Raw genomic sequence first — 12,606 nt, forward strand, 5'->3', positions numbered from 1 at the left:
ATAACTCCCTTTATATTAATTTGATATGCCATAGAGCCATTTTAGTGCCCTATGAACAGGCAGGGTGACCAGAGTATATACACTGTGTACCTGAGCTCTGTGATCTCTTCCGGCTTTCACTTTATTTCTGATGTAATTCTCATTGTTGGTTTTAATATGAGAAGGATGAAAAGATGAAAACCTGACTCCACTGAAGTCAATAGAGATCTCTTAGGATTTCACCCTAGTGTTTTAGGATCCAGCCTCTTTGGACATCACCTCTCACCTTGTATGACACAATTTTCCTCCTCTGCTCCCCTCCTGCTGATTTTAGTGGGCCTGAGTCATGGCTGGGACATTTTCAGTAAAGAGTCTCCAACTCTGGGACTCGGTTTTTGCCTTGGCCTCACTGAGCCAAAATCTCTTCAGCTTCAGGCCAGGCTCCCTTGGTGTTTGAGAAAGGATTGGGTCACAGAGGATGCAAACATGTAAAGTAGGATGTTCAGTGTGACCCAAGGTGCCTAGGGCAGCCCACACTGGAAATGCCAAGGGCAGGGCAGGCTGCAAAAAGGAGAGCAGATTCTCCCCAAAAGCAGTGGGTTACATTATAATTAGATTCACCAACCAGTCACAAAACCCTGTTCCTGATCCCCCACACTGGTTATCAAGAAGCTAGAAAAAAAAATCACAGTCCCCTTTATTGCATTCCAGTCTCTGGCTCCCAATCAGTGAACAGGTTCAGTACAGTGAGAAGTTACCTAAAACTCTGTTCACTTTACAAAAAGGTTCTTCTGATTCCCGCAAAAGACCAGCCACGTTACCAGATCAATACTAGTTTGAATCTTACCCAAAATACCATGCTGCCAGCCAATCCTTTAGTATCTAAAACTAAAGGTTTTATTAGAAAAGAAAAGAAAAAAGTTGTTAAATGGTCAAAGCAATCAGATACATACATACATACTCCACATATAAGGTTTTTAGCAGCACCGGTGAGTTTGCTAGCTTGTAAAGTCCCTCTGGAACACATCCACACCTTGGTTGGGTCTATCAGTCCTTTGTTCAAAGCATCCGTTTGTAGAGCAAATAAATTGGTTAGTCTCTAAGGTGCCACAAGTACTCCTTTTCTTTTTGCGTTTGTAGAGAATTTACTCCAGAGGTGAGAAGCAGGATTGAAGACAAAATGGGGAAGATATAGCTGCCTTTTTATATCTTTTGCCATGTGACTTGTACATCCATTGTCCCAAACACAAGCTCCCAGCACATGGGCATGGAAAGGTATTTGGAGTCCCCTGTCCACAGGCATCTCCCTACATGTCCTGCTGACTCATAGGCAGAGCCCCTGGCTTCTCTCAGTGGTTCATTGTTCAGCTTATTGCCCTTGATGGGTCATCAAGCAGACTGGATAGTGCTGATGCTGGTCTGCCTGGGAGTGCCACCCAGATGCACAGCACAATTTTGAGACACAAATATACCACACATATCTATAGCTTATGATACAAAGATGATACACACCTGTAAACATGATGATCATATTTAGCAAATTATAACAGTGCTACTGATACCTTACATGGCATATCTTGTAGATGATTTGTTGTGATTTTTTAATATTGGTGTCAATGATATTTTAAATGGTCACCCATATTCCATACCCACATCTTTCTCAGATACTGTTGGAACCCGACTAAAGGAGTTCTTTGAGTGAAAGCAGGAGCCTGGTGAAACTGTCTGGGCATATGCATATGATCTCCAGGAGAGAATGAGCAAAGTGGAGTGGCAAGAACCTTGACGAGTTCCAGACCCAGATATGGTTCTGAAAGAGCAGTTGGTGCTGGGGCTCCGGGATGATTCCCTCCACCGTGAAATGAAAAGGAGGTTTAAGGAAGAGCCTGGTAAGAAGTTCCATGAACTCATGCCAAACCCCTGTACAAGAAGTGAATGCAACTAATGGGGAAAAGGTCCTGCCCCAAAACACAATTAACATTGGGAAATTTAAGTGAAGGTGTCCAAAAACTAGCCGTCCAACAGGAGGAGATGCTGCAAGAGATGACCGAGTTGATGAAAGAAAAAAATCCCATTAGTATGCCAAAATATCCAAGGACATCGGGATCCTGAAGATCCCCACTGAAGGACGAGCTGGGAAGGTACACCTGTTACATTTGTGAAAAGCCAGGGCATACTAGCCAAGAATGTCCACTGAGAAGGAGAGCAGAGTCCCAGGCACTCGAAACCAATGTGGCACCAGGAGCGAGTGGTCCATCTACAGTAGAAGGCCAAACAGTGGCAGAAGGATTCCTAGGCCTGTCCTTCATGGAAAATCACTCTGCATACAGTATTGAGGGGAATGTGGGCAGTGCCAGCATATCTAGTGACTTCTTTAAGTGAGTATTTGGAGACTGTCTAGCTGCTGAAGTATGTATAGGAGGAGTGAAGACCAGATGTTTGTTAGATGCTGGCTCAGAAGTCACCACCATTTCTGAGTCGCATTTTCAAAAATATTTGAAGGACAAAGAGCTGACTATGCACAGCACAAGGTTTGTACGTCTAACAGCAGTTAATGGACTGGCAATCCCAGTGGTGGGGTGCCTCGAAGCAGACATAGAGTACATGGGCCAGACACTGCCAGGGAAATGCATCTTCATCCTGAAAGACAAAGCCTCTGAAGAGAGCCATATGGAAGAAGGAGACCCAGGGATTCTAGGAATGAACATGAGTGAGCTGAAGGAGCTGCTCTTGCCAGGAGAAGGAACCAGGAGGATGAACCGTCATGAGCACTCTACGAAGAATGCTGTTCTGAGTAGACTACTGGCTCCAGTGGAGAGGCAGAATCATTCCCTGGTCCCCACAATGCAGATTGGAAATGTTAAAGTGGGCAGAAAAGGGAAGACCACTATTCCCTCCTTGGAGATGGAAGATCCTTGATGAATGCTGCTGGGTTCAACAAATATCGAGTGCTGGTAGAGCCTACATCTGGGTCATGCCTACCTCATGGAGTCCAGTCAGCTAATGTTCTGACTAGTGCCATCAAAGGAAGAGTACCCGTGAGTCTTCTAAACTCAAGCGTGAAGGCTCTGGAGTTGAATCCTCGGAACGGAACAGCAGAGGTACACCAGCCCGAGGAGGTGATCCCTCAGGTGAAGGCAAGATTTGAGGAGAATGGAAATGAGTTGCAGGTGACAAGGAGGGAGAAGGGAGAACACGTTACCCTTCGTCAAGAAAGATGTGGTGGGAGACTGCCAGTTCCAGTTCAAGCAGCGCTCAAGGGGCTGGTTCCTGCACAAGTGGCTAACTTAAGGGCGTTGCCAGAGAAGCATCAAGAACTCTTTTCTAAGGCTGAGGTGACCAATTTCCATGACTGGGTCAAAGGTGTCCATGACAGCCCAAAGACAGCTGGCGAAGCTGCTCTCAGCACAACTAAAGACACAGCCCAAAGTAGGAAAAGGACTTATGATCTCAAGTACAATGGAGCTCTCATCAGACCTGGTGACTGTGCACCAGTTCGTAACCATAGATACCGAGGGCTTAATAAAATACAGAAGTGGGAGTCGAATCCCCACATTGTAGTTGCTCAGAACAATCCTGAGCTGCCAATTTACGCCATCTGGCCTGAATGAGGAGGTCCTGAAAGAGTAGTGCATAGGGACCAGTTAGAACATCGCCTTCTTAGTCCAGTCGGGGAGCAAAGGAGGCATAGGTCAGTGTGTCCTGAGGAGACTGAAATCAGTTGGGGGACGGTTCTAGTCCCACAAACTGAATATTGAGGGGAACAGAGTGGGCAAACCCAAACCCTAACGAGAATGGCCAGATCCCTCAAATTGACCTGGTGTTACCAGGAGACAGAGAAATAGAAATTGTAGGTAATGAACCATCAGTCTGAAGAAGGTCCCAGAGAACTACTAAGGGTGTACTGCCTGTTAAATTTAGAGATAATTCTGTTATTGGTTCTATGTAGTGTTTTAATGAAAATTATCCTATATAGTAGGAAGAAGTAGACATCGAATGTTAAATATGTTGAATGTTCTTTTGTTAATTTTTATATGACATGATGCTGGTATACAGCACGTTGCAAACATGGGGCCTGGATGTACCGGTGTGAATATTGTGGTTGTAGTGGCAGAATTTTAGCAAGGGGGAATGTAAGAGGATTGTTGGCCCATTACTAAAACTCAGTGAGGGTTTTTGGTTGGCTAGCTCCCAGTATCAAAAGGAAGGGAAGGGTTGATGGGAAATCAGGACCCTGACACTGACAGTCCCCAGGAGCAATGGGGAAAGGCCAATGCTCCAGGTCAGCCTGACTGACAGGGCGGGCAGGCTAAGGAGCGAGTCAGGTGGCCAAGGGGGTCCCATCCTCCGTGTGAGCTGAAATCGCCTTGGACAGACAGAGTGGGGCTGACCTAAGGAGAGAGCAGGGGCCCAAGCTGACCTGGGGAGCCAGAGAACCAGCCCAGGGAGCAGGTCAGTGCTGGGGGCAGAGTCACAGAAGCAGCCCGCAGAGCAGACCTGTCCTGGGAGGAGAGCTTCAGCAACCAGAGCCAGAGAATCCAGAGAAGCAGCCCAGGGGGTTGGAGGCAGAGCAGCAACAGCACAGAGGAGAATGAAGCTGGGGGCTCGTGTAGTCTGGAGTCGGGTGCAGTGAGTAGCTAGTGCCAGCAGGGGAAGAGGGGACTCTGGGCAGAGGGCCCATGCAGGGAGACCCCATCAGTCAAGGGTCCCTGCAGGCCAGACTGGGAGAGGGGTCATAACCCCATTGGGGATGGCCAGATGCTGGGAAGAAGGGTCTTGCCACCTAGAGCCTGAAGGTGTGTGGCTGCCGCCAGAGCAAGTGTCCAACCCGCAGCATCCCTGCAGCACAGCCAGGGCCTGAGAAGGGGGTCTGGGACGTGTGAGGAACAGATTGTGAACGTCCCTTCCATTCCAGAGACGGCTGGTTGTGATGTTCCCTGCCACAGAGCAGGGTTATGTGCTTTCCTTTAACCTTTCCCATTTTTCCTTATGTTTTTTAAAATTGATTGCTGTCTAACAAATTGTATTTGCTTTAAACTGTATGTAATGATCAGTGGGTCAGGGAAGTGTCCAGTGCAGAGAGAGCCCCCCAGAGTAGGGACACCCTAGCCCCTGCCCTAAGTGACCACAACAAGGTTGGGGGTCAAGCCCCCCCCACCAGAATCCTGGGCTCAGCTTTGTTGGGGTTATGAGGACTCTGCCACACAGGAGAGTGGAAGTGGAGCCCTCGAGGTCAGGCAGGCCTGTGGGTGAAGGGAGTGGGAGCGAGGACTCGGATCCTTTCGCTAGCCCATTTCACCGGGGTCGTGTAGAAGCCAGGAAAGTTCCCCACAATAGCGGGACCATTTCCCCACTTACACTGATCTTGCTGTGTGTTTAAATTTACACATTGTGAGTAGTTCCACTGACTTTGAGTTAAGCATGTTGTTAAGACACTTCAGGGGCTTAAATAAATCCTCTAAGAAACAGCAGACACAGGGCGGATTCCTACCTGATTCCATCTTGTGAACATAACAAGTAAGGAAGAAAACAATAAAACCAGGGAGAGGGGAGCTGGCTCGGGAGCTGTGGCAGAATAAGAGAATCTTCATCTTCTTCACTGTCACTTGATCTAGACAATAGGAAGAAGGAGGAAAGAAAAGTATCATAGTGAGCATAACACCAATTAACATTAAATCATTAAAGTCAAGCATTAAAGAGGACACAGTAAATAAAAAAGGAATAAATACATTATTAAGTGACCTCTTTCATATTACGGAGTTAGAACAACCATTGCCTTAAAATTGAAAATGTGATTCCTTTAGAAGTCTGATTTTGTCCCATCCTTAGAGAGAGAGAGAGATTCCTGATCAGACTGGATGATCATGATGGTCACTTTTGGCCTTAAAGTCTTTGAGTAATTTCTAAGCATAAGCAAGAGTTCCCCAGGGCTTGGCCTGGGTTAGCCCTAAAGGATATATGGAGCTTGCATATTACAGCAGCTTCTGTTAGATGCATTTGTGCTCTCATGTTTACCTGCTTTAACCTTGTAAAAAATGCTCAAATTTCTTTTTTTAGTTCATAAATCCTCAGATCATTTACTATAGGATTGGCTACAAGTGTTGTCTTTGGTGCGAGATCTGAGGTACAACTTGTGACCTGGGATGCCTGGGGTAGCCCACACTGGAAATACCATGGTCAGAACAGGCTGCAAAAAGGAGAGCAAATACTCACAGGACTAGTGTGTAACACTGAAGTTCAACTCCCCAAGAGTCACAAACTATGCTTCTCATCCCCCACACTGATTATCACAAAGCAACAAAAAAGGAATCATACAGCCTCTTTACTGCATTCCAGTTCCCTGGTTCCCAATCAGCCGCAAGGTCTAGTACAGAGAGAACTTATTAATGTTCTTCTGACCCCAAAGAGCCAGCCACATTACCAGTTCAATATGAGTTTGGATCTCACCCATAATACCTCACTGCCAGCCAATCTTTTAGTGTCTAAAACTAAAAAGAAAAAGAAAAAAACAAGACGACACTTGTTAAGCACCCAAATACTTCAAAGTCCACTGGGGCAGGGTGCTGGTTGGGAACCCCTTCATCAGCTTCTGCCACTCCAGCCCCAGTCAAGGGGAATGGATTGGGGCTTGGTGATAGCCCTGTGCCTGCCTGGGTAACTGGCAACACATGCCCTCCTCATTAGCCTAGAGCTATAAAGGCTGGGAGGAAGCCAGAGAAGAGGGGCCAGGGCTGTGGCCGGCGCCGGCCAGGCCTGTAGGAAAAGTAGCTGTGAAGCCTGTGTATAGGTGGGAACTGGCAGTGGGAAACCTGTCAAGAATAAAGAGCATGGGTGTTGCATGGATTGAAGTGTCCCTGACTCAGTGAAGAAGGGGGCCAAGGGGCTGAATACCCAAGGCGGCAGCATGGACCCTGTTTACATCCATATATCACATTCTTAGCAATATTGGTGAGTTTTCTGGCTTGAAAGTCCCTCTGGACCACATGCACAGCTTAAATGGGTCGTTCAGTCCTTTGTTCAGAACTTGGTTTGTAGCAAAGTTGCTCCAGAGATAAGAAGCAGGAATGAAGACAAAATGGAGATGATGTCGGCATATTTTTAATATTTGTAATTCCCCTATTTGGAATAATTGTTATCATAATTGTAATTCTCCTATTTGAAATAATTGTAATTCTGCAATATTAATTTGCAGCTCTCCATAGCTGCCGATGGTGTCTGTGTTAAAGCTTGCAAACTGTCAAATGACTCTAAGTACCCTGTGAGCTGTTAATTAACTCTAAGCCATACTTTGTGATTAAGATTAGCGCTTGCAAACCTAAACCGCTCAATTGACTCTACTCTCTCTGAGTTGATACTTTCCCTTGCTTGTAACTGAGATGACGCTTATGAACGTAAACTACTTAATTGACTTTACTCTCTCAATTGCTTCTGCTCAATTGAGTCTTTGTAAACTGATACTTTATACTGGAGATTGACACATTTTGTAACAACAACCGCGGAAAGCCGTTAATTGGTGCGGCGCTCATAGAAATATCACATAGAGACTCCCACGCTCTATCGTTTGTATCAGGAATGTTAAAAGACAGGGAGTCTCAAATAAATAACAATACTCAGTGAAATGATCAATGTCTTTTAATTAAAAGTAAAGAATGTATGTGAATGAATGATTGGTTTTGAATAATCAGGGAAGTGCCAGCCTAGGAATTCGGTATCAATCAGCCAAAGAAAGCGCCAGGTGGAAACAACCAGAGAAACCCTGGAGGGCAAACTGGAATCTACCCGACCGATTCAATGGATGAAGAAGGCTGATGAGCACCTGACAGCCGTCCTGGAGCCGTCATGACTAACAATATGACAAAGCAATTTCCATGGACTGGCATAGGAATAAATTCCAATAAAAATGGACTCTAAGAACGGAGAACTTTGAGTCTCTGGTTCTGCCACCACCCTCCAGGAGCATCGGATGCGCATCTGACACGGACTCGGCTCCACTCTCGTGTACAGGCTACCTGGCAACTTCTAGGCTGGTAACTATAACCGCTATGCAGAACTTGTATGAATGTATATAGAGATAAGTAAGGAATAAGTAGTGACATAGCAGTGTGTGTTTATATTTTTTATTATATTTACAATAAATGTGGCATAACCGAACTTCGCACCCCTTGATAATCTGTACGTTATTCCCTGATAACCAGAAACATCGATGCTTAAACTCTGTACCGTTTTCTTTTTATTTTAACATCACCTTAATAAAGTTCTTTTGCCACGAGGCTTGTACTTCCTTTGTCCCAAATACAAGCTTCACAGTACATGACCCTACATGGCTCGCTGACTTATCAGGCGTAGTCCCTGGTCTTTCAATGGGTTTATTGTACAGCCAATGTCCCTTGATGGACCATCAACAGGCTAGGCAGTGCTGACGCCAATCTGTCCGAGGCTGTTACCCGGAAACACAGCACAAGTTGGGAAATACAGATATATCCTACATATCTATAACTCCCAATACAAAGCTGATGCAAACTTATAAACAAGATTATCCTACTTGGGAAATTATAACTTTTTCGCAGATACCTCACACAGCATAGCTGGTCAGATTCCTTGCAATTTTATACTGTTGGTGTTAAGAATACCATAAAGTGTCACCCCAGGTCAGTTGTGTGATGCTGTATGAAATATGGGAAAGTGACTAGTCCTTTGGGACTAGGCATAACCTGAATATTGGGGTGATTTTTGGTGTAAGGGACCATCTATCAAAAAGGTGGGCCTACCCAGGTGAAAGGATAGACCGGAGTACCCTATGCTAGGTTCCCATCTGGTCCCTGCCTATTGAGTTGGCTTTTGTGAATCGCACTTTAAGGTGCCTGTGATGCCCATGCATTGTACAGGGAGTTTAGGCCCCTAACTCAGCTTTGCGGGTCACAGGGCTGTTCCTGTGATTTTTTACCTGCCTAAAAACTAGGCCCTGTGATCTCAGCATTGTAACACCTGAGTCCCTTCACGGATTGTCCCCTGTGCAACCAGTCTTCTCTCCGCAGAGCACAGCTGAGCAATTCCTCATTGACATGGGGGTGTACAGGACAGAGACAGAGCACAGGCTGGAGAGTGACATCCCAGTAAAACCCAAACTCTCATCCTAGAGCCACGATATTCCAGGGGGAGGCTAGGGGGACAAAACTAAGTCAGGAAGCAAACCCCAGGACTTAGGGTGACCAGATGTCCCGATTTTATAGGGATAGTCCTGATTTTTGGGTCTTTTTCGTATATAGGCTCCTATTACCCCCATCCCCATTTTTCACACTTGCTGTCTGGTCACCCTACCAGGACTGCCCCCAAAAGCTGCAAAGTGGAACAAGACAAAACAAATTGTTTTTAATCTTTTATTTACAGGAAGTAACAGGGAAGTAAAAGGAGCAGAGAAGGAGCTTTAATAATGACAGCGTATGGCAAGGAGATCCCCAGCTCCTAGAACAGTTTCCTTAATGGCACAAAAATAGCACCAATGTCCAGGAATTAATACAGGGAATTAATGAGTTACAGTCTCATTTTCAGGTTTCAGAGTAGCAGCCGTGTTAGTCTGTATTCGCAAAAAGAAAAGGAGGACTTGTGGCACCTTGGAGACTAACCAATTTATTTCAGCATAAGCTTTTGTGAGCTACAGCTCACTTCATCGGATGCATACAGTAACAGGTCATAAATCTCTCTGTCCCACTCATGTTCCCTTTCCTTCTCCCTTTTCCTTCACACCACCCTTTTCTACTCAGCATTTTTCTAGCCTTCACTTACCACCCCTGTTTATTTTCCTGTGTCTCTCCCACTCTCCTCTCCTCCCTCCCACAGATCTTTCCTTTTGGCTTCTCCATTCCCCCCCCTTCCCGATTTTATCCCTTCCCCTCTTCTGAACCCCTGTCAGGGATATTTTCCCGTCACTCTTTTCATTTCTGTTTTCTAACATTTCTCCAGGACTCTCCTTTTATTCTTGTTTTATTTTCATTCACATTTTTCCTTCTTGCTTCTTCTAATTCCCTCTGGTTAAACCCACCCTATCTCCCTATCTCCCCCAGGGCTGCCAACCTCAGGAGTTTTAAAATATCATGAGACTGACCAAAAATGATTTAAAAAACCTGTTATATAATGGTTTTTGGTCTCTCTGCACCCCCGCCCATCCCATCTGTGTGACAATTACAAATTTGCCAGCTCTTCAGGACAGTGACTTGTGCCTCTTTGGCAGGAGCTCTGGCTGGGAGACCCCAATGAGAGATTTGTACAAAACGTTCCCTTCTGCTGCAGAGCTTCCAGCTTCTCCCCAACCCCCCAAACCCTGATTGATTCATGCAGTGTCCCTGCCACCCCGACATCTGCCTGTCCCCAGACCAGCTGTTAGTGTTACCCCCTGCCCAACCCCCACCTCTGCCCCTCAGGACCCCTCTGCCCCTCCTGCAGCTCCAGGGCTTCTTCCCCCCTCCCATCCCTGGGGCTGCAGGGAGGGAGGAGGTGGAGTACCCAGGGGCCATAGAGATGGGGACTGAGCAGATGGGAGTCCTGCAGGGTCACAGAGACTGGATGACTTACTAAAGAAGCCCATTTTTTCATTCCTTTCCCTCCAATCACTCTAACTTATTCAATGAAACTGTTTGAGCCTGGATGGTCAGAGTCCTATCGGACCATAGCGGAGAGAGACAAAAAGGCTACAAAATCCTTAAAGCAATGAGATTGGCTTCTCTACGCCCATCACTCCCTGCTCTATATGGTTTGATAGTCCAGAGACTCCACAGCCATAGATACCACAGGGTAGAAAGTCTGTAGGAAGACAGGAATCCTCCAGAGTCAGAGAGACTGGTGGGTGTCTGAGGCTAAAGAGTCTGATTTCAGGGTCCCTGATGGGATATCCCCCACTGGTGCCTCAGGGACACAGGCTGAGCCGAGATCCTGGCCCCACCCCAAGCCAGGGTCGGATTCTCTCCCCAGGGACGGAGCCTGGCAGGAAAGTGAAGATCGGGGCCTCGGCACCAGCATCGATAAATGTCACCTGCCCCCGGCCACAGTCCAGACAAACCCGGATCCTGCTGGGGGCCTGGCTCGGGGGCAGGGGGGGTCGCAGGCAAGGTGAGAGGGGATAAAATAACCAAAAAAATGGATTGAGTGTAAACACAGTCACAATGATTTAAGGCAACCTGGATACAGAGAAAATGGAAAACTATGAACAGGATACATTATTGGCAAAACAAAACAAAACCCTGCAGCACTCAACTTAATTGCATTTCTCTGTTTCTAGGTAACTTTCAATAACATTCTACATCCCACAATAGGCAAAGATTGTTAAAAGTGGACCTATTGAAGATACAATGGGTCTGGTCATGATGCACAACCAACCCAATCACAGTTTTCAATCCGTTGGCCAAGGCCTTTGAGAAAAGTTTATAGTTGGATCAACACAGGAACACAGATCTCCAATCCTTTCCCTCCCCAAGGTACCCCTTCTTAAGCAAAAGGGTGAGAATTGCTCGACAACAACTAAGTGGTAATATCGTCTCCCTGATGCTCTCCTGAAAAACCTGGAGCAAGTCAGTCCCAAAAAGGGTCCAAAAGGCCTTGCAAAACTCAACAGGCAAACCATCATTACCAGGTGTCTTCCCTGGATCATTTAGGGCATGTGACACTGTATGGATTCTGGGGGACATTTGAGCATATTATGAATAATTAAATGCTTGTCAGCTGGACCCCAAACAGATGGCTGCTTGTGCATTTGATGGAGCTGCAAACTTCTCTGGAAGACATGGTGGAGTACAAGCTTTGCTCAGAGAAAAGTTTAACACTAATCTCTCCTATACACACTGCAGAGGCCATCTACGCTACGAGCTGCAGACTCTTCAAAAGACATTTAAAAAGCTATAAATTTAATGTCTTCATTTTATTCTTTTTTCAGCAAGAGTCCAAAAAGACTGAATATCTTGGATATCCTTGGCTGTTGTCTTAAAATTACTCCAGCCATTATTACTGGCTTTGGAAAGTATCTACCAAGATGGGATGGATCTAAGTAGTGAGGCTGGTGGGTTACTTTTGCTACTACGTTCAGAGAAGACTATTGCCATTCTCTCTCTCGTAAGTCTACTGTTGAAACCACTTGGGTCATTAAACAAAGTCATCCAGGCATCTGCTACAACAGCAGTAGATCTTTGTCGAGCAACAGAAGCTACATTTGGATCAGAGAGCTATCCATTGAAAGAGCACTGGAAGAAGCAAAGACTTCAGTCCAGAAGTTGACTAATGAAAGCATTTATATTGAATCCTTAAGTGAAGAGGACAAGAAGCGTTAGTTAAGGCAACTGAAAAAGTACACAGACTTGATTCTTAAAAATCTACAACAGTGACTTCTAGATTCTACTCAATCACTGTGTAGCTTTTACAGATGCCTGTCCTATAAAACACTGGCAGCTGAGTGGAGTGAGACACTACCAGCAATGGGGCTGCCATGTGCTCAGGACAGAATAGAGAACTTGAACACAGAGTGGAATATCATACAACGAACTTCTTTTTTATCATCACTAGTGGCTCGACCTGATCTTTGTGCTGTGTTTCCTGGGCTGAAAGAAGTAGGAATTCATCTCTTGCTACTCCCAGTCACAACAG

General features: G+C 45.9%; 1 protein-coding gene across 1 annotated transcript in view; it reads right to left on the bottom strand.

Annotated features, from left to right (window-relative positions):
- The window catches only part of LOC142069109 (butyrophilin subfamily 1 member A1-like), a 29,020-nt gene extending 23,434 nt beyond the window's left edge, over positions 1-5,586 (bottom strand). The window contains exon 1 of the mRNA XM_075119487.1: positions 5,471-5,586. Coding sequence (XP_074975588.1) covers positions 5,471-5,570 — 100 coding nt within the window. The 5' untranslated portion in view covers positions 5,571-5,586. The remainder of the gene's footprint in view (positions 1-5,470) is intronic.
- Between the last annotated feature and the right edge of the window lie 7,020 nt (positions 5,587-12,606).

This window comes from Caretta caretta, chromosome 14, assembly GCF_965140235.1.
Source record: "Caretta caretta isolate rCarCar2 chromosome 14, rCarCar1.hap1, whole genome shotgun sequence".
NCBI classification, from domain to species: Eukaryota; Metazoa; Chordata; order Testudines; family Cheloniidae; genus Caretta; species Caretta caretta.